Source organism: Nicotiana attenuata, unplaced genomic scaffold (genome assembly GCF_001879085.1).
Source record: "Nicotiana attenuata strain UT unplaced genomic scaffold, NIATTr2, whole genome shotgun sequence".
Lineage (NCBI taxonomy): Eukaryota > Viridiplantae > Streptophyta > Magnoliopsida > Solanales > Solanaceae > Nicotiana > Nicotiana attenuata.
In genome coordinates, this window is record NW_017670854.1 from 137112 (window position 1) to 159967 (window position 22856).

Here is a 22856-nt window from a genome sequence, read left to right on the forward strand (position 1 = left end):
TGATGCAGTATGTATCTTATTAGTGGTTCGGGAGTTATGATGAAATTCTTGTGCTCTCGCGTATTGGTAAGATAGGCACGGTGAGCGGCATGGAATTTGAAAGTTGAGGATCAGGGTTGCAGTTTTGTGTTGACAAGAATGTCATGAGCTCGGATGAGCAGGAAAGAATTGAGATGTTTAAAGCAAGTTGGTATTGTCCTTAGCGTCACCTGAGATCAGTGTCCTGTGTAAGAGGCTTTGTGTACTAATTTGTGGATTCTCCATTTGCTTTACAGCATTAGTATGGCAGATCGTGATACCAATGTCCTGATACCAAGCTGTCAGTGTCCTGATACCAAGCTGTCACGACCCAAAATCCATTAAAGGTCGTGATGGCGCCTAACATCGCTGTTAGGCAAGCCAACCATAACGATTAACTTAATTACTCATTTTAACATTTTTGAGACCATAAATTTCCTTGATTAAATAGAAAGAAATAGAATTTACAGGGTGGACAATAATATTTTTCACAACTACAATAATGAATAACCCGTAAGCACCCCAAAACCCGATGTCACAAGTGCATGAGCATCAGCTAGGAAGGGTGATCAAATACAGCATCTGTCCGAAATACAAATTAGAGAGCAAAATATAAATAACTATAAAGGAGACCCTACCGGCTGCGAATCGTAACATGAAATGTAGCTCGCGGTAAGTCCCCGCATCATCCGCGCCTCCGCGCCCAAAGGACCACCAGACATAAATGTACCTGCACAAAAAATGTGTAGCAAGTATAGTATAAGTACGTAATCAACGTGTACCCATCAAGTATCTGGCCTAACCCCAGAGGAGTAGTGACGAGGGGCCAACATCGACACTTACTAGGGGTCCAATAATATCAGGTATACTAAAGAGGTAAACAAATATGAGGCAGAGTAAATAAACAAAATAAATAAGTATAAATATGTGGTACAATTCTCCTCTTTACAATGAACTCAAGCTCTCAGTTAGCAAATTTCTCCTCAACCAGAGCATATATATATATATATATATATATATATATATATATATATATATATATATATATGTAATGGACCACTCCAAATAGGTTGTTATAATTCAAATCAGAAAAAACTCACAGATACAGTGGCTTCTTGCCAAATATTATGCAGGATTCTATGAGGATATTTTATAGAAATGCCGAGGCGTACGGCTCGATCCCATCATAATCTGTGCACTGTCGAGGGTCGAACGGCACGAACCATAGATGTATCTATTAAACTGCCAAAGCGAACGGCCAGCTCCCATGAGAATGTGGTAATAAATCCTGCCGAGGCGAACGGCCCGATCCCATTAGAATAAGAATCTTAAACGGGTCCTTGACCCCCACTCTCGAATAAACGTGTAAATTATAATTCTTAAGGAAAATTGTTTGATGAAAATGCATAGCGCGTGAGAAATCCGTAAGAGGAACACCACTATTCCGTGGAAAATCATGAAACTCGAGAAATCTCTACAATAGCAAGTCTATCACTCTACGCATGACTAGTCTGAAGTCGTAATGCGAATGAAAAGAATGAAACGAGCAAAGATAATCCCTATAGTACAAGTATAGTATGATGTGAACCTAAGTCTACCCGGACAATAACATGAATCTAATTACGTACGGACTCTCGTCACCTCGTGCGTACGTACTCCCCCCCCCCCCCCCCCTCAACGAGTTACAAATATTAAATATATCACGTAGGGGTAGTTTCCCCCTCACAGAGTTAGACATGAGACTTACCTCGCTCCGAAGTTCCATAACCGGCTCTAACGCTGCTCTAACACCCCAAACCGATGCCCGTCGCTCCAAAACTAGTCAAACAATGTGCAAACCAATAAAAATATGCTCTAATACTCATAAAAATTGACTTAAACAATTTTCCAACTCCGCTCGAAAAATCGATAAAGCAACCCCCGGGCCCACGTGCCCGAATTTCGAAAAATTTGGAAGAAATTTGTTGCCCATAACCTTATGAAGTCAAATATATGATTTTTACTAAATTTCATAACCATTTTCGTGGTCAAATCCTATTTTTATCCAAAACCTAGGTTTTTCATCTGAACCCTTGATTTCATAAATTTTTACATGTAAATATACCCAACTCATGTTGTGTAGAAATTACTTACCTCAAGGTGCTAGGTGAAAATCCCCTTCCAAGAGCTCCAAAAATCGCCCAAGAGATGAATGAAAATGAGCCAAATTGCCTAAATCTCACATTTAATAAAGCTGTGCACAGGTCGCAGATGTCACATTTGCGACACCTAGTTCGCAAATGCGAAGGTCGCAAATACGACAAAATCTTCGCAATTGCGAATCTAGATTCCCCTTTGTCAAGGTTGCAAATGCGACCAAAAACTCGCAAATGCGAAGGCAGGCTTAGTTGCAAATGCGACTGAAATCTCGCAAATGCGAGCCCTACCCAGATCAACCTTCCTTGCAACTGCGAAGCCTTTCTCACAAATGCGAGGTCCGTAAAACCATTTCTCGCATTTGCGTTACCTGAGACACCAGCAAAGAAAAACCAAAAGATTGAAGCTTTCTCATCATTGCGAACATGTTCGAAACTCACCCGAGCCCTCGGGGCTCCACACCAAACGTCCGCACAAGTCTAAAAATATCATATGAACTCGCTCGCACGATCGAAACACTGAAATAACATCTAAAATCACGAATCGGACGCTAAAATGCATGGACTAACTCATGAACTCAAGAACTTCTAAAAATACTTCCGCGTGTTCGATTCCTATCAAATCAACTCGGAATGATGCCAAATTTTGCGTGCAAGTCTTAAATGACGTTACGGATCTATTACCAGTCTTGGAATCCTAATTGGACCTTGATATCACCAAAACCTACTCCATATCAAATTTAAAGAACTTTAAAACCTTCAAAGAGCCAACTTTCACTATTAGGCGCCGAAACGCTCCCGGATTATCCAAAACCCGATCCGAAGATACGCCCAAGTTCGAAATCATCATACGAACCTATTGGAACCGTCAAATCATGATTCCGATGTTATTTACTTAAAAGTCAAACCTTAGTCAATTCCTCCAACTTAAAGCTTCCGAAATTAGAATTTTCTTTCCAAGTCAACTCCGAACTTTCCTAAACTGCATTCTGACCATACGTACAAGCCATAATACCTGCGGTGGAGCTACTCAAGGCCTCAAACTACCGAACGATGTGCCAGAGCTCAAAACGACCGGTCGGGTCATTACACAATAACCCATAGATATCATCTATGAAATTTGGAAATCGTAGCAAGTTTGGGAAAAAATTGAAAGAAAAAAGTGGAAGAAAATCAGAAACTGGAATTGAAGCACTCATTGTTGATGGAAAGAATTGATAAAGTAGAATAAAATGGCAGCTAAAAGAATTTTCAGCACGAAATCACTTTTTTTTTTTTTTTGAAAAGAAGTGGAAGAAGATTAGAGAAAAGTTACTGACCTAGTGAAGAAGATGAATTAAACCCACACAAGTCCTTCAAAATATATTGTTAACTGGGAGTAAATAAATATATAAAAGGGACAATTGGAGAGTTCAAGGATGTTGGGATTTGTATGGATAAAAAAGTAGATAAAAGTGGCGGACACTTCTAGAATAGTAGGGTTGTTGTGGGGATTATACGTACATATGTATTTTTTATTATTATTTATATTATAATAAATGGTAGGTATAATGAAAATTCTGCCGATCAGCATTTCCCCATACCTTTGTTTTTGTGAAAATTAATTTACTTTTTTAGATGTTTACCGTGAGCAGTCTTCATATTAATTAATTTCATGATTTTGTTCCTCCTTCAAATTTTGAATTTCTACCATATTTCTTTTATGTTGTTCGTTATTATTAACACTCAATTTCATAACATAAATGAATATCATATAAAAATAACAGAAGAAAGAGGGTTAAGCCCAAGAACATTTGAAAGATAGTTTGACGTAAACAATCTCTTTCAAATACGATCACCCATATATTTCAGCTATGAAATTTGGAAATCATAGGAGGTTTGGGGAAAAAGTTGGGGGAAAAACGGAATAAAATCAGATCTGGAATAACACTCATAGTTGATGGAAAGAATTGATAAAGTAGAACAAAACGATAGCTACAAGGATTTTCAGCATGAAATAACCATTATTTAAAAAAAAGGTGGAAGAAGATTAGAGAAACGTTACTGATCTAGTGGAGAAGATGAATTAAACGCACACAAGTCCTTCAAAATATACTGTTAACTGAGAGTAATAAATGTATAAAAGGGACTGTGAGAGAGTTCTAGGATGTTGGGGTTTCTATGGATAAAAAAGTAGATGAAAGGAAAGATAGTTTGACCAAAATAATCTCTTTCAAATACAATCACCCATATATTTCAGCCATGAAATTTGAAAATCTTAGCAGGTTTGAGAAAAATTGGGGGAAAGAAGCGGAAGGAAATCGAATTTGGATTTGAAACACTCATAGTTGATGGAAAGAATTAATAAAGTAGAACAAAACGGCAGCTATAAGGATGTTCAGCATGAAATCACTTTATTTTATGTTGTTTGAAAAGAAGTGGAAGAGGATTAGAGAATGTTATTAGCCTAGTGGAGAAGATGAATTAATTTCACACAAGTCCTTTATAATATACTATTAACTGGGAGTAAATAAATCTATAAAAGGGACTGTCGAAGAGTTCTAGGATGTTGGGGTTTGTATGGATAAAAAAGTAGATAAAAGTGGCTGATACTTCTTGAATATTGTAGGGTTGTTATGGGGTTTATATGTATATACGTATTTTTTATTATTATATATAATGTAATAAAATAGCAGGTATAATGACAAGTCTGTCCTTGGTAGACCATTTTTGCCTTTTCTATATAATTTATCAACATTTCCCTCATACCTTTGTTTGCTTGTGAAAACTAACTTAATTTTTAGACGTTACCATGAGCAGTTTTCATGTTAATTCATTTCATGATTTGTTCCATCTTCAAATTTCGAATTTCTACCATATTTCTTCTATGTTTTTAGTTATTATTAACACTCAAATTCAGAACATAAATAAAGATGATACCAAAATAACAGAAGAAAAAGGGTTAAGCCAAACAACATTGGAAAGATAGTTTGACATAAATAATCTCTTTCAAATACAATCATCCATATATTTCAGCAATGAAATTTGAAAATTATAGCAGGTTTGGGAAAAAATTGGAAAAAAAAATAAAAGAAAATCGGATCTGGAATTGGAACACTCACAGCTGATGAAAAGAATTGAAAAAGTAGAACAAAACGGCAGCTGCAAGGATTTTCAACATGAAATCATTTTGTTTTTTTTTGAAAAGAAGTGGAAGAAGATTAGAGAAAAGTTACTCACCTAGTGGAGAAGATGAATTAAACTCACACAAGTCCTTCAATAGATCGTTAACTGGGAGTAAATAAATGTGTAAAAGGGACTCTATGAGAGTTCTAGGATATCGGGATTTGTGTAGATAAAAAAGTAGATGAAAGTGGCTGAGACTTCTAGAATATTGTAGGGTTGTTGTGGAGTTTATATGTATATACATATTATTATTATTATTTATATTATAATAAAAGGGCATGTATAACGACAAGTCTGCCCTTGGTCGGCCACCCTTGCCTTTTCTGTATAATAGAATTTTCATAGGTTTTAGGCATATTTGTTACAAGTATAAAAGGCAGACTTTGTTCTGAAATGAAATAGCTAGACATAATTACTAAAATGTGAATTTAAGAATTGATTATAATGAATCTTCATTCATCTATTCTTTGATTCCCAAAGTTTAGTTAGTACTTGTATAACATAGTGGAAAGGACAATGCCTGTAGAAATTAGAATACATTTGAGAAGAACAACTTGTAAGAAAATTGAAATAAAAAAAAATTAAAAGCAGTGCCTATAGAAATCTTATGATATATTCCTGTGTTTTTAGTACATCAGTTCCCCCCCCCCCCCCCCCCCTAAATAGTTTCTTTTTTAGGTTCATTCTATAGCTTTCAGGAAGATCCTTCGATGGTTTCACAGAATAGACAGTTATTGACCATAACATTCCAAGAGTGCAATTAAAAGGAGGCGAAATATATAAATGGCCCCTCTAAGTTGTCCACAACTATCAGTTGAACACCTTAACTTGGCATCTGATCAGATAGACACCTCTGCTTGGTAGGAGTATATTCTCTTAAACCCCTTACGCTGACATGGCAAATTTTGTGTGTTACACTCAGATCTAAGCGCGTGAAATCTTAAAAATTAGATTTATCTTTTTTTTTCCTAAATTAAAATGGACCCTACCTAATTTTTAGACCTCCTCCTTCTCCAATTTTTCCTCCACATGTTCAGCCATCCTTTGCCCTAAACTTACTCTCATCTTTTCCCACCATGACAGAAAAATACATTAAAGACACAACTTCCATTGTGTTACAGTGGTGAAAAGGAGCAGCGTCCATGTTACTGTGGCTTAAGTGATGGTTTTGGTTGGGAGGTGGAAAAGTAGGGTCTTTTTCTTCTTTTTAATTAAAATTATAACTATTTCTTAATATAAACTATAATTTGTTTAAGAAATACACGTGTCACTCGATAATTTGTCAGTTTGACATGTCATCAACAAGTGTAACTCACACATGAGACTTGTTGATTGGGGTGTTCACGAGACACACCTGTGTCAAATAAAAGTGTTTATGTGGTCAGATGTCAAGTTAAAGTGTTCAATTGATCGTTGTGGACAACTTAAAGGGGCTGCTATTTATGTATTTCTCCTTAAAAGGAACACAAATTTTCGAAAGTTATCGAAACATATCCACTGGCTTCAGTTGTTTCCTGTGGACCTGTGATACAAAATATAATAGTATTTCAGAAGTAATGCTACTAGCACCAGACCTATCAAACATTTACAAGTTGAGAGAGAAGGATTAGATTTCCTTCTTTTTTATTACCTCCGTTTCATTTTATGTGAACTTGTTTAACTAGAAACAGAATTTAAGAGAGAAAAAAGAAAAACATTTTAAAAATTGTAGTCTTTTTTTAAACCAGTAAAAGGTATTTTTATTGATAACCAGCAACATGTATACGCTGGTGAGTATGTACAGTATAGCAAGCATGGCGTGTAATGAGCTCAAAATATCAATCATGGCTTCTACATCATTAAATGAGGCCATGTTGCATTAAAAAAAAGCAAAGAGGAAATATATCTCAGCTTTACTATGTGAGAAGAAGATTCTTTTTTGCTCTAAAAATGTCTTGCGTTTCTTTCCTTCCAGAGAGACCACCAAATGGTTGCGAATTGAATTCCAGAACTTGACAGCAGCTTTCCATAGACCTTTCCTCTGCCAGCAATGCGATAAATCAACTGTAGATTTCGGCGTAGCCCAGGAAAGGCCCAAGATGTCAAAGAAGATTCCAAATCTCAGAAGTAAATGTGCAATGAATGAATAAGTGTCAGTGTCTTCAATCTGATTTTCGCAGGGAGTGCACCTGCTACATATGTTAAAGCCTCACATTCACAGATTTTTATGCGTTAAGACAGCATTATCTGTGACGAACCAAGTGAAACATTCGACTTTAGTAGGGGCTGTACTCCTCCAAATATGTTTCCCAGGCCAGTCAGCATTTACAGCATTTTTCCTGGAGAGAATTGAGTAGCCTGACTTAATAGAGAACCTCCCATCAGCGCATCCTTCCATAGTAGCAAACTGGCTTGTTTTGTAGGAAGGTCTGGATCTTGGGAAGCTGCTGTAGCAAGGAACAGAAGTCCTGCAATTCCCAATCATAGATTGAAGCTTGTGGTCTTAAACATGCTATGACATTTCTATAGCTATAGAATTATGTTATTTAGGGTAAAATGAGAAGTTTAAAGTTTGTCTAAACATAGAAAGGTGTCATTTTTTTTGGAACAAACTAAACAGGAAAGAGTGCCACAAAAAATGGAGCAGAGGGAATAACTAGTTTGGGATTTTCAAATAGTAGTACTCTTAAGTTGAGGGAAAAAGAGATTTGATCTTTGTCACTATTGGGGGAAAGAATCAAGTTATATTACCTGAGATAACAAGCTAGTGGCAATCCTTCAGCTTTACTAGTTGATGTGGATCAGTATTCATCTAACAATCTCAGATTTCATTGGTTGAAAATTGAAATATCCATTTCGGCCTTCCCGTTGGAACCAATATTGGCAGATTTTGCCATTTTGGCAGCACTATGGATTTTCTTTGCTATTAGCACAAGCATTTCAGCTGCCTTGGCTAATGACTGATTTTCATGCTCCCTTGAACTCTCTATTCTGGAATGCTGATTTGCAAAATTAGAAAACAACTGCACTGCTCTCTCAGCTGCAACATCCAAATTATTTATTGCCTCTTCACACATAAGAATTGTTTCACTGGTTGGTCTATGCATATTGGGAGATTCATTTTTTCCAGTCTGCAAAGGTACAGAATAAATCTTAGTGACAACAAGGTTAGTGCATGTAGTATTGCCTTAGTAAATTGCCCTAGGATCTTGCGACTGTTGGGACATACATGTTTCTCGGTTAGCTCTGTGGCACATTTTCTATTATGATATTTATTGGCACAAATGAAGAATAAAGGGAGAATAAGAATCTCTTGGGAAATGTTAAAATGAGTCAAACATTCTATGTGAAGCAAAAAAGATCCTTTTATTGACTTAAATAAAAAAGAAAATGTATGGAAAGAACATGATCAAATAAAATATCTACACTAGAAAAAGTTATAACAAGTAGCAGTTTTACTACTATATCCTGAGATACCTTGGATTTAGGGTCAGCCATCAAAGAATGAGGATTAGTAACTTTGGCTTGTGCCCATTTCGGGAGTCTTGAAATGCTGAATTTAAGTGCCGTCCCTGGAGAACTCCCTTCTCGACAGAGTACTCTCTGATTTACCTGGAAGAGTTTTGGGGTCATATATATGCCTTCAGGTTGGCGGTAATTAACCTCGTGAAATTTGATTTGATCTGAAGTTGCTGGAGCAGCAAATTTTTCTGGGGATAACGGACAAGCATTTTCCTTAATTTTCCGCAGCATCACAGACGATAAAGAACTAGGGAGTTTCCAAACAAAGATACAACCATCACAACTTACCTGAATTCATCAGAAATCTATATTAAGATTGGGAAGAAGTCACTAAATAAACTAGTGTAAAACAGGAAATATAGAGCAAATCGTTGTAGATTGGGGAAGTTTGAGAAAATCGTTCTAGAAGGGTTTATTAATAAGAAGAAGTAACCTGAAAACATATGCTTTGCACCAATCACTTATGAAGTCACCCAGAGAAATCAACCATGAAGCAAAAGCTAACTTGGAAATAGAGTCATTAAAATTTGAAAACTCTTTTAGATGTGACTTCACCTTAGCAGCAGAAACTAGGGAGAACAAGGTGATAGACATCTAAATTTTTGTCCAAGTTTGGCAGTAGGTTACTTCTCACTATATTGTTTGCCTGGTGGATACCAATTAGGAAACTCCTAATTAGAGAGATCATAATTCAGATAAGCCAAACATTGGATCGGGAAATATACATAGGAGGTACTCACAGAAACTAGATGCTTGCAGTCAGGTAAAAAGATGACACCAGTTATAACATCACCATGCCCAACTGCTTGTGCGACCATATTCCCAGACATATTGTCATATAAGCAAAGAATCTTAAACGAGTCGGAGCAAACCAGATAACTGCAGCTAGGGTCCACACATACCTGTAAAAGGTGACATAGGTCTAACATAAGATCAACTAGATAATACCTATTGAATGGGTTTGTCAGTATTTACATACCTTTAGAGGATCCCCAAAACCTCCAATATGCTTAAATGACCTGATTAACTTCCCAGAAGGAATGCTGAATGTGTTAATCTTCTTATCCTAAGACAAAAAAACTCTTTTAAGTCTATAATTTGACGTAGTCCGAGTTATTATATGTTCTGGCACGTTATCGCTAGAAAAAATAACAGCCTTCTTTAATACATTATCTATCTGAATTTCCTAATTCAGAAAGAACAAAGGAAGCAAACACTGCGATCTACAATTTACCTGCCCTATAGTGACAGCAATCTCAGTGGAAGCATCAACTGCCATGTCATATACAACTCCCGGTAAGACTCGATGATAGCAAGATATCTTGTATGCTGAATCGATCATAGCAACATCACAGAAAACCAGAGACCTGTCAAGAGAAAGACAAGAATAAAGGGACATGAGATATCATGTAGAAGAAGCTGCATAGAATGATATTTGTCCTCAAAAATGAAGTCATCCAATGCTCTAACACTATGTCATTCCTCAAGCACAAATTAGAAAATCATGTTAATATGTTAAGATGCTTATGGGTGTAAGGGAGAAGGGTATGGGTGTCAAGTTGCTTATGCTTCAAAAATATCAATGTCATCCCAGTTTACTAGTTGCTTTCAAAGTCTAACCTATCTGCGTTACAACTGAGAATCTTAGTGCCACTGCAAGTGCATTTCACGCAGGTCACAGGAGCAGAATGATCACGAAAACTCCCGATGAGGTCAAAGTTCCTGAAAAGGGAGTTAGACAAGTTAGCTATAAATGACTTTTAACTAATTGAACAAACTCAAAAGACCTAGTCAAACCTTTCCGCATCATAGAGATGAATCATGCCATCCTTTCCCCCAGAGACAAGAAAATAATGACTGTGGCGAAACTTATCAGCAGGAGTGTCACTGCTTTGCAAGCTGAAACTCAACGACAGAATTTCGCCTTCATGAGCACCCTACAAGTGTACGGATACTTGGTATAATTTGGTTTACATGGCAATGGAGTATACACTTGGAAAAGAATCATAAACAAGAAACAATACCAAACAGGAAAACTTCACCGGTCATTAAAAGAAGCAAACCACTTTAGTTAACTGCACAGCCTACAGAAATACAGGTTTACCTGGATGCATGTATAATCAGCTGTGTGTAGGTTGAATATATGCAGATTTCCCAGGAAATCACCAGCTCCCAGATACCTTCCATCTGAACTGACAGCCATTGAACGATAACCTGTAGAGGCAAAGCCTGATGCCAGAGATTCACGTTCAAAAACACCAGCCCTCGCTGTTCATATACAAAACCAAGAGCATTAACCACACAAGTGTCATATTATATATGAAGCACATTTTAGCAAAGATCAAGTATCAAAAGAGCAACTTTTTGGTATGGTGAGGAAGTATGGCACACCTAAAAGCATAGAGCCTGCTGAAAGGGAACTCAAAGATTTGTCTTTTGTTGGAATAGGAAAGCTACTGTCTGATGAGATAGATTGTAATTCAAGATCCCACACCCTGATGCTGCCATCAGCTGAGCATGTTGCAAAAGAAACTCCACCAGAACAGCCGTTAGCAGCACATGCTTTAGAGGGATCATGCATGTTTTCGCATGAGAAATTCTTGATGTCCCATATGCAGGCACTATGTGAAACTAGCACAGAGCACCTGGTGGCCTGGAAAGTATATCATCATGATTTTCAGTCTTACATATGCGACATGGTTCGCAAAGTTGAGTTCAAGCCCAAAAAAACATAAGCCATCATGGCTTATGCCATACAAAATGAAAAGAACAAGTCAAAATTGGGAAAGAACTAAAGAGTTTTAGAGAAACACCTTGTCAACATCCTGAACATCCCATATGTAAATGCTGCGATCGTCATAGATGACAACTGTAAAGGAGAAGTTACCATCAAAATCGGTTAATTTAGGAATTAATTCCTTCTACCAAAATAGCTAGTTACTTACCAAGTTTTTGCAATGATGAAAACTGACAAGCAATTGTGTTAGGCAGACTCTCCAACTGCTCATATCGATTTTTTTCAATCATTGCATGACAGTCTGCAGCACTTTCTTTACTGCATCTGGTTTCAGCATAGTATAAGCTCCCAGCATATAAAAGAGAGTTTGCAGCAAAGAGTTTAACTTGTCCATTATTGCATGCACAAGCAACCAACTTTCTGGATACTGATAGTCCAAAAGCTTTCTCAACCTGAGGTGCAAGTACAAAACAATGATGAGAAGACTATAAGGCCTTATACTTGAAAAGGTAATACATATAGCACTCAAATATCAGAAAATTTCAGGAAGTACAGAATTTCTTTTCAATGCTCTTCAATGTAATCAGTACTAATGTGGAAGAAACAACAACATATACCTGTAATTCCACAGAAGTTGCTATAGTCATCTCCGAGTTTAGAAGGCACAAAACCCCTATTAACAAAAGAAGAAATTAAGGAGCTCAAGAACATGCAAAAATATAAAGATAACATATGTATGTTAAACTTGTAACCTGCATCTGTCAGCGCATAAACATGCGAAGCTTCACCAGTGCGAATGTGATCTAGGAGACTACTCTCACGCCACGTGGAAGATGCAACAGCTATGAACGAGCATCCTTTATGATGACCAAGATTAGCCTGCTTTCCAATTGCTCCTGATGCTGTTCTAGCTTTCCTATGAGATCTGGTAGGTAATCCCAATTTCCAGAACTTCAGGTGCTTCTTTCCGGCAGTGATAAACAATCTTCCATCTGATGAGAAGCTAACAGATTCAACTGCAGAACTTGGCGTGAACCCCTTGCATTTTGTAATTAATGTCTCACTCTGGAAATCCCAAAGGCAAACATATCCATCATGAGGATATCCAACAGAAGCGAGGTGTTGGCCTGCAGTTATTAACACAATCAAGAAAAACTGAGAAATAAGATTAAGACACCGAGGCTCATCTCCCCTTCCATGTATCTTAAACAAAAACTGGTTGCTTAGGCAAAGTGCAATGACTAATTACAACAAACCATCAGGTGAAAAGGCAATGCACGCTACGCCGTGTTGATGCGCCTTCAATTCGCATGTCCGAGCCAAACTTGCTGCTTCCCATATCACTACTGCAGGATGAGGTCCTGACTGAAGCATTGCCCCATTAGTTAGTGCCAAAACGGACTTAAAAAAACTAGTCATCAGTTGAACAGAACAGTCTATGTGAACGTGTGTGTGTGTATGTAACTTTTCCTGTCATTATACATATACATGTAGCTTTTACTACCAAAAAGAAAGACAGTTATACGAGCATATAGTTTATAAGTTTGAGCAAGACAGCTAATTTATCCATGCTGCAGCTTTAACAAGCCATAGAAAGCAGAAGAGACATAATGTTGAAGTTGAAAAGACAAACAATCTGGAGACACTAGAAAGGTGAATGTAGCCTGTCCAACTCTTTCACCTCTTTAAAATGATTCTAATCTGATGATAGTAGTGCATTAATGGACAAACACTTTGCTATAGCCTCAATTGTGATGATAGTAGTGCATTAATTGACAAACACTTTGCCATGAGCCTCACTTTGATAGTAGTAGCTCATTAATGGACAAACACTTTGCTACAAGCCTATGACTACCTAAGATGGGGCAGCATTCCCAACAAACAGCAGAGGGACCGGGCCCTATCCTCAAGGGAGCACTGCAGGGTGAATTGCTGCTGCAAAGGCTAAAGCCGCACTATTAGTGCATACAAACCTAAGGATGCTAGACCAAGCTAGCACAATTGCAAGAGAAACACAATAATCTAGCATTGTGTCAATAAGGTGTTGTTCTGCTTCTTGAAGAGTCGGAATAAGCCCATGACATGGCATCCCTACAAAACTAGGAAAAGGGCCTTCTAAGTTCTAAGCCTCAATTCCCATGCATTTGAACTATATAACGAGGAGATGGACCCAATTTAAACCTTCTACACCTCATTGTGATCTATTTTGGTGCCAACTGCCATGAAGTTAATCCTTATGCCATATTACTCCAGGCTCTAGAAAGCAAGCCTGTGAGGAATTAAATAAGGGGATTCGAGAAGACACTACAATGTCATATCTACAATTTGAACCTGTAATAAAAACCCTTTGCCGCTACACTGGAATTTTTCCTTACGTCATGGACATTCAACATATTATATGTAAGAGAAAAAAACATTTTTTTTCTCTATTTGAATAGTATAATTTTTATTTGAGTAGTATAATTTTTCGACTAATGGAATTCAATTGAACCCCCTTTACTACTTAGCTTGGCCCCTGGGACTATGGCACTAGCTCACGATTGTGAAGTCTCTTAAAGGAACATGGTTGACTTTGTCATGACTAGTACAGTATACTTCCCTTAACCAGGTTCAGCCACCTCAATCTAATCTTCAGACTACAAAATGTAGTACAAAAGCACAAATCAAGAAATCCTCCTAATTTTCCATGCTTAGAAGAAAATGTAGTACAAAGTTGAGAGTAGATGTTAGGCCCAATACGGAATCCAAAGTCTATGGCCCAGATATTGTCTACCAGCTTTATCCCGTTTCATAAACTACATAATTAAGTTAATGTTAGTCCACATTGAATAAAAATTCCAAGCAGTTATACCTCTCCAGCAGCGATAAAACGTCCATCAAGTGAAATGGCAACACAGCTCAACGGCTTCGGCAATCGATCAGACACTACCAAATGCGACTGCGTGCACGAATCTACGTCATAAACCACAGCAACACAGCCCGCAATATACACACATTTCGAATTCGAAACTCCGGAAGCCGCAGCAAGTCCATTTGCATTCCCAGTTGTAAAACCGACTATTTCCTCTAACATCAGCTGCCAAAAATCAAAGAAATTGTAATAATGATCGAACTTGGAAGTACGCACAATGTGATAATGATTGTTACCTTTGAAATTTCAGGTTTTTTCTCCTTGCGACTACGTTTCATCTTCTTCGATTTTGAAAACCCTAGCGACGATGATCAACAGAGGCCCACTAAGGCGATTAAGGAGAGTGAGAGTGAGACGGGGGCGGGAAATTAGTTCAAATATAAAAAGAGATTTTGTTTTTGATTTCGGGAAGACATTGCGCTGATATCAAAAGTAATGTTCCTGTACCAAGCAGTGTTTAATATTGTTGTACGGAGTATTATTCTGCATTAATGTCATAAACTTCAAATTTTTAGAATTTATATTGTCACACCTCCTTTTTTACACACCTACCCGAATGATAGTGTATAAGGGAGTTTTTCCATTTAAAGTGACATTATTCGAAATGGAATTATTTATTTGATTTTTAGAGTCGCCACTTGGGATAAGATTGGCTTTTGGTGTCCCAAGTCACCGATTTAATTTAAATCCCAAATCGAGGAAAATTTCGACTTCCCAATTGGAGTCTGCGAACCAGAAATTCTGAATAAGGAATTCTGTTGACCCGAGGGAAGGTGTTAGGCACCCCCGGATCCCGTGGTTCTAGCACGGTCGCTTAAATTATTATAATTGGCTAAAAATCTAATTTTGTACATGTTCAAACCTATAGTGCAATTTTTATAAATTTGTTTAACCGCTTTTAATTAGTTTTTTATGGAAGTGAACGCCGTTTAAGAGCGTGTTTTTGGATCACGTCACATGAAATGCACCCGGATCCTCGACACCTCTTATTCAACGTTTTGGGATTTGGATTTGGGCCGCATGAAATGCACACCCGTATTTAAGAAAGTAAATTATTAAAAGCGCGCCTAAAGTGGCTAGCGTCTTATTAACTTTGCGGGAAGCCATGAAAATTCGCTAAATGGCATGTCCCGAATTTCTAAAATATTTTAAATAAAGCATTTAATGAGGGCCCCCGCAATTTATGCATTTTATTTGGCGAGGCTCATCTCAATTTATTATTTAAAGGCTAACCTAAAGCAAGCTAAGATTTTCTATTTGTTTGTCTCTAAAAAGGGCCTAATTAATTTATATTTATAAATTCAGGTCTCGGGTTCAAGTCCGAATTCAAACAAAAGGGGAAAAACCCTCCTAATTTGAACCCGCTACTTAACTCAAGAACCTAATTTGTTACGACATTATTTCTAACGATCTTAAAATATTTTTCACTTCCAATGATCCTCTTGGGCCTCGATGACTGGCCCAAGACTATGAACAGGCAATGAGATCCACAAAGTGCTACATCTTTCTGGAAACAAGCCCAAATGACTGACCAACATGACCACTAACCAGACGTTGAAATTTCAATTTCTCGTCACTTTTAGCTGAAAATTATCACAACAATGTTCAAACGAATAGCTTGATGGCCAGAACCCAAGGATGCTTTGTTTTCTATTTTTTAGAAATTGGGATTATTATAACTGAACGGATCAACATATATAGAGATGAACATATTCTAAAAGCCATTAAGACAGTTGAGATCATCTTGAAAGCCAATGTGAGATCATTTAAACTGTTGGATGATTCAACACTGATTTTAGATCTGTGTTCAAGCCTGGATATGGATTTGTATACTAAAAATGACGCGGTTAAAGCTTAATTCTGGCGTGGCATTGACACCTACGTGAATTATTACTAAATATTCTGTCTCAACATTAAAACTCGGATAGCTACAGCAATTGTTATGAAGCCTAGTACAGGAGCCACAACAACTGAACACCTGAATTATACTATGTGAATGACACTAACAGTCACAACAACTGAACACCTACAACATTTAAATGTTAAATACGAACATGAAGACCAGTTCACAGCTGATACAGTCCAGATATGGGATCCAATTATACAGTCTAGCTATTCAAAAACAACAGAATATCCAACTATGCTACTACACAAACTAACATGAAGGCTAGTGTACATATAAGCAACACAGAATAGAGATGAAATCACATGAGCTTGGAACTAAACACATTCCTTAAAAATTTCAGCTCCAACACAAGGTTACATCAGCAGATTCAGGTATGTACCTGGAAATTGAAATTCAATAAGAAGAGAGGAGGATCAGCAGCAGGTCAAGCAGTCAGCAAGGTCAAGTAGCAATTTAACAGCCTCAAATAAATCACAGCATCCAGTTCGAACTCCCAGCAATGAAGTACCAGCAAACAGACCCAACACTCGGCTAAATGAACTAGTTCCTATTTGAAATCAATCTAGAATTCTTTGACAAACTTCAGTAGTCGAATTTTAAGCTAACCGATGATAAATCAAACCCTACAATTTGAAATTGAATCCAAAATCTTAGTAGCACAACATTTTTTGAGTTTTCAACTTTTCTTTTGTTTTTTGTTTTGTTGTTGTTATTTTTTTTTTGGTTTTGGTTTTTGAAGATCTAGATCTAGAGAATTTTTGAATTTGAAGTTCAACTTTGGGCTGATGAAGACTTGTGAAAGTGGGGGAATTTTCAGAGTTTCCAAAATTTCTAGAAAACTTTTAGGGTTTTTTCAGATTTTCCCAAACTCTTCCCCTTTTGCAAGGCAGGGTGTACTGCCTTTTATAGGCTAACATTAGGGCACCTCTACAGATTTGTTTTGCACCTTAGCCCCTCATTTTTGACTTGTTTATCAAGTTAGCAAACCGAAAATTAATTAAAGGCCCTTGCTAGAAACTTCTAGGGATTTCCCAGGCAGTTAGGGAAAGATTCCCTTAACTCCATTTCCTAACTTACCCTTAGGCAGCCTGTTATTTACCTTCTACCCCTTCCCCTGAGTCCCCTCTAGTTCTGAGATTGACAAATAAACCCTAAACCTCTTAAAATATGACAAACAGGATTAATCCAACACTAGGGCTTCCAACGGATCAAACTACGAACAATTCTTAAAAAAGAATGCCGAAAATCAAATGGAAAACAAATTGAAATATGAACCAAACAAATAGACACTGAAATAAAAAATCATGAACTGAAATCATGGATTAAAAAACACGAACTAAAACAACTAGAAATTGAAACTAAAGAAGAACAAAATTATGAACTGAAATCAAACTAAATCAAAATTAACTCCAACAAAACAAAAATAAATAAGAATTAAACTAAAATAATAAGAACAAATACAGAATTAAAGAAACAGAATCAATTTGAAAAGAAACTTACTGATTTTGTTCTTCCGTGGGTTGAATTCGAATTGAACCTCCCAATAATATTATATGTTTGTTTTTATTAAAAAAAACAAACACATAATGTTATTTGGAAGTCAACTCGAGACCTGGTAAAAATTGTTTAAGAAAATCCAATAGTGTTCGAAACCCTAGATCTAAAATTGAAGAAATTTCGTTGAGTTTTGAACAGTTTTGGTTTGGGATTAAAGATGAGGAGGGTTAGGAGATTGTACGGTGTTAATTTGGACGAGTTTTGGGGAAGGTAGGGTTTGGCCGGATTTTCGATCTAAAATTCGAGCAAATCGGCTAAGAATTGAAAGAAACAGTTTTGGGGGTTGGAAAGAGGAGGGAACGGGGAGCTTGTGGTGAAATTTTAGGGTCGTTTGGGGCTTCGCCGCCGCCGGCGGACGGCGGAGATACGGCAAGGGGACGATGGTGTTACACCGGCTTTACAGGGGGAGGGGTTGGTACGAGGATGATGGAATGGTCTCTAGGGTTAGGGAGTTATTTGGACACTTTTATTTTAATTCAAGATTCAATTCAGGCCGTTAGATTTGAGGGGATGGACGGTCATGATCCATTGACACCAAAACGATGTCGTTTTGGGCGTCTCTGGACCGGATCAGGGGTTGGTTGGACCGGACTGGGTGATAAAATTGGGCCTGGGTAGGGTTTAGATGAACCGAGGGATTTGGGCTTGGCTTTTTAGAGATTGGACAAGGTCCAAAAATCTGAAACAAAAGACCCTATTTAATTTCCTTTTCTTTTTAATTTTCCAATTTCTTTTAATCCCTTTTCTATTTATTATTATTATTTTTATTTTTTATTTTTTTTGTAATAATAGAACTAAAATTAAACCTAAAAGATTAAGCTAATCTACCTAATTATATTAAGCTAGAATTAATAATCAAAACTATTAGTAAAATACCAATTTAAAGAAAACTAATAAAATTCAAAACTAAAATTTAAAACCAAGCAACACATCAATTTTTGATTTTTGTATTTTTGTAAAACCCTAATTACTAATTAATCTAAAAATGTGAAATTAAGTCCTAAATGACAATGCAATGCGTATTTNTGAATTATGCTAATGCACACATAAAAAAATGACAATAAGCACGAAATTATACAATTAATCCTAAAAAAAAATCCTAATTCTAAGGAATTTTGTAGGAGTAGTTTAAACATGGCAAAAATCACGTGCTCACATATATCATTGTTCAAATTTAAATTTAAAGTAATATATTCTCTTACTAAACTAATTAATTAACATCTCAAAAATAATTCGAAACATAATTTTGTGCATATGGGCTCAGCGTTATAATTCGAAAGAAATTCAGCATTAGCCTGATTTACAATTTTTTACTAAAAATTATCCATTTCATAATCGAGACTTAATTACTTTTTTAGCGAAAATATAATCTAGACAAAAATACTTTTGTTAAAAGCCAAAAAAAATTTAGCATGCTATACTGCAATTTGAATTTTTTACATTTGAAATAATGTGCTAGAACTCATAATATGCAGGAATTCCAATATAATATGCTGGAGTTTTGTAAGCAAGTATTCCAAAAAACTTTATCTTCTCTCTGAAGGCGCACGTTAAGCAGGATCGCTAATGTACGCTAACAACCATGAACAACCATCAACGACAAGCTTCGATGACGAAAAGCTCTACAGAATAAACTGAGGGATCGACTAATCGATTGGTAACACCAGAATCTGGAATTGAACAACAATTAGGTCCTCGACAACTTATCAGTTGGTTGCCGGGGACGGGAAGTGCACCAACAGTCATGCAAACAACAGCGATAAATGATTCTCAACCACCGGTAAGGGGAATTACTACAATTCCACCAGAAACCTCAATCCCACCGAAATTAGGAACGACAACTGCAGCGTGCAAACTGACCTACCTAGTAGGATTACCAGCTAAATCTATGGCAGAGGTGGTCAAGGGCAACCGAATGAAGGACCAAGGAATGCAATTGAAGTTATACCCACTGGTGATCAAGGATGGAGTGAAACTGGTTGAATTGAACCAAAATGAAGTGGAGCGCCAATGTCAGAAATGGAATTCAGTGGCTACACCGAAGGTACTATTACATGGCGATGGCTATTTTATCTTTAAATTTGAATCTATAGAGGATAAGAACATGATTATCCAAAATGGCCCGTATACATTCAATAACAGACCCATGATTTTGAAAGATTGGACTCCAGACTTTAACATAAGAAATGAATCTCTGCGTCTTGTTCCTATATGGGTGATTGTCCCAGGCTTACCAATACAATTTTGGGCTGAGGAAAATCTAGGGAGGCTAGTGAGCTACATTGAACAACCTTTGTGCACTGATAAGCTCACAGCTCATTATGATAGAGTCTCTTATGCTAGAGTGCTCATAGAGGTTGATGTCACTCAACCTCTACCTGATGTTCTCCCTGTTATTATGGCGGACGGTAACATTTGGAATCAAGATGTAGAATACGAGTTGAAGCCTATGTTCTGTCAAGAATGCAACCAATTTGGCCACACGACTGAAAAATACCGAAGAAAACAACCACAGGTGCAGCCAGAAAAGAATCAGAATAAGAAAAAGAAGAAGGAGAAATGGGAATGGAAGACAAAGGCGGTAGAGCCAAGTGATACAGTTGAAACAACTTCAGTAGCCCCTGAAAACACTAAGTCTCCTGAGATACCTTCAGTTGATAAAACAGCAGAAGAAACACAGGAGGTTCAGATACAAATACATCTATCAAACAGAGGAAAACAAGTTGTCGTTCATCATCGTTCAAAGAAAAAAGGTGGACATCACATTGACATACAGGATATTGCTAGGAGAAATCAATTTGCTCCACTAAGGATACTTGAGAGAGCACAACCTGAGCAAGACCAAACTATCATAAGGGTAGAGCAATTGGTAAATAAAGGAATCAAGGCAATCAAGACACCTCCACCATGATCTTCAACACTTGGAACATTAGGGGGCTAAATAAGCCCCACAAACAAAAAGAGTTTAAATTTTTTTTGCTTAACAATAAGATAGATATGGTGGGATGCTTTGAAACCAAAGTGAAAAAGTCAAAGGCTGCAGTGACACAAAACAAGTTTGGAGCAGGATGGAAATTTGTAGATAACTATTCCTCAGCACCAAAGGGAAGAATCTGGATTGGATGGAAGTCAGTAAATGTTACAGTTTCAGTGCTTCAATCCTCTGGCCAGCTCATCCACTGTCATATTCAAGATAGAAATACAATCTACTGTTATGGAACCTTTGTTTATGGATTACATACCACTGCAGAAAGGAAGCCTCTGTGGGATCATCTTAAGGCCATCTATGTGAATCTAAGTGGCCCATGGATCATTCTAGGAGATTTCAACAGTATACTATCAGCGGGGGATAGGATTAATGGAGCTCCAGTTCATCAACATGAATTGATAGACTTCCAACAATGTATTGAGGATATTGGAGTATGGAAAATCACCAAACAAGATTGTCAATTCTCTTGGAGCAATAAAAGAGATGTAGATGAGAGAATATACAGCCACATTGACTGGGCCTTTGGTAACTCTGATTGGTTCCAGACATATGCTGGTGTTGAAGCTGTGTACTTGCTTCCAAGAGATTCAGATCACTCCCCAATTATGCTGAATACAGTAGTAAGCAGTTCTAAAGTCAGGAGACCTTTTAGACCCTAACACTGCTCCTGCTACAGGAAAATTATAGAGAAACAGTCAGAACAGTTTGGACACAACAAATTCAGGGCCACACTATGTTTAAAATATGCAAGAAGCTGAAGATGCTGAAAATCCAAATGAGGAACATTCACAAAGAATTTTCTTCCATTGGTAGCAAACTAGAGAGCTTGAGGAAGAAGCTGGGGGTTGTTCAAAGGGCCTTAAATGAGGATCACTTCAATCCAGCACTCATAGAGGAGGAAAAACTGACACTCACGCTGATTGAAAAATGGGATGCAATACAGGAAAGAGTACTTAGGCAAAGATCAAAAGCTATATGGATTGCACAGGGGGACTCAAACTCCAAGTACTTCCATTCCTACCTAAAAGCTAGACAAGCAAGGAACAAAGTATCTTGCATCTACAATGAGCAAAAAAATACCAGACTAACTGAACTAGACCAGATTCGGAATAAGTTTATCAGCTTTTTCAAGAAGCTAATGGGTGAAGCAGCTCCTACATTACTGGGTTGGATATCAACATAGCTAGGGATGGCCCTACTTTGACCCTAGCCCAACAACAAACAATGTTGATCCCTGTGACAAAAGAAGAAGTCCTGCAACCAGTAATGGAGCTCCTTGATGATAAAGCACCAGGACTATATGGTTACCCGGCTGAATTTTATAAGACATTCTGGTCAATTATAGGGGAGGAAGTGACAGAAGCTATGCAACAATTCTTTGAAACATGCAAGATGCTCAAAGAAATAAACTGTACCACTGTCACCCTGATCCCTAAGGTAGATCACCCAACATATGTTAAAGAATTCAGGCCAATCACATGTTGCTCTACTCTATACAAGATCATTGCTAGGAAAAGCAGTAGTGGATTATCTTGTTGGACCAGCTCAATTTGCCTTCATAGAGGGGAGGAACATTTTAGACAATGCCATACTTGCACATGAACTGGTGAAGGATACACAAGAAAATCAATGTCTCCAAGATACATTATAAAGGTTGACATAAGAAAAGCCTATGACTCGGTAGAATGGAGTTTCCTGAAGCAACTACTGATTGAATTTTGGATTCCTCATAAGGTGGTGTGTCTGATCATGGAGTGTGTAACCACAATAAGCTATACATTGCTGATTAATCGTGGTATAACAGCTAGATTCCCAGCAAAGAAAGGTCTACGCCAAGGGCATCCTATGTCACCGTATCTCTTTGTGCTTGTGATGGAATACCTAAATAGAGCATTAAAGCAGTTACAAAGTACTCCAGACTTCAATTATCATCCTAA

At 37.3% G+C, this 22856-nt stretch overlaps 2 protein-coding genes and 1 long non-coding RNA gene across 3 annotated transcripts; 1 reads left to right on the top strand and 2 right to left on the bottom strand.

Annotated features, from left to right (window-relative positions):
• Positions 1-436: 436 nt before the first annotated feature.
• On the bottom strand, positions 437-5531 carry LOC109243921. Its single transcript, XR_002070640.1, has 2 exons — positions 5373-5531; positions 437-748 (listed from the first exon to the last, which is right to left on the bottom strand). It is a non-coding gene; the product is annotated as an uncharacterized LOC109243921 (long non-coding RNA).
• A 1513-nt stretch (positions 5532-7044) lies between these two features.
• Positions 7045-14852, bottom strand: LOC109243922 (WD repeat-containing protein 62). Its single transcript, XM_019410934.1, has 17 exons — positions 14704-14852; positions 14408-14632; positions 12813-12921; positions 12309-12683; positions 12174-12229; positions 11765-12008; positions 11633-11688; positions 11211-11472; positions 10924-11087; positions 10617-10756; positions 10440-10541; positions 10054-10186; positions 9799-9885; positions 9560-9721; positions 8775-9107; positions 8049-8428; positions 7045-7765 (listed from the first exon to the last, which is right to left on the bottom strand). Exons 1-16 carry the CDS (start codon positions 14743-14745, stop codon positions 8126-8128), a joined length of 2793 nt encoding a protein of 930 aa, XP_019266479.1. The 5' UTR covers positions 14746-14852; the 3' UTR covers positions 7045-7765; positions 8049-8125.
• Positions 14853-20927: 6075 nt separating this feature from the next.
• On the top strand, positions 20928-22102 carry LOC109243918. The gene is made up of 2 exons (XM_019410931.1): positions 20928-21554; positions 21596-22102. The coding sequence occupies exons 1-2, from the start codon at positions 20928-20930 to the stop codon at positions 22100-22102; spliced, it is 1134 nt and encodes a 377-aa protein (XP_019266476.1).
• Positions 22103-22856: the final 754 nt, after the last annotated feature.

Bases quoted from the DNA above. Each gene is read 5' to 3' on its own strand.
- LOC109243922 (XM_019410934.1), bottom strand. From the start codon at position 14,745: ATGAAACGTAGTCGCAAGGAGAAAAAACCTGAAATTTCAAAG. The intron at 12,230-12,308 runs GTTACAAGTTTA...TTTTGTTAATAG, and splicing joins TTATGCGCTGACAGATGCAG to GGGTTTTGTGCCTTCTAAAC. The intron at 12,009-12,173 runs GTATATGTTGTT...CTTGCACCTCAG, and splicing joins CAACTTCTGTGGAATTACAG to GTTGAGAAAGCTTTTGGACT.
- LOC109243918 (XM_019410931.1), top strand. From the start codon at position 20,928: ATGGTGGGATGCTTTGAAACCAAAGTGAAAAAGTCAAAGGCTGCAGTG. The intron at 21,555-21,595 runs GTCAGGAGACCT...CTCCTGCTACAG, and splicing joins CAGTAGTAAGCAGTTCTAAA to GAAAATTATAGAGAAACAGT.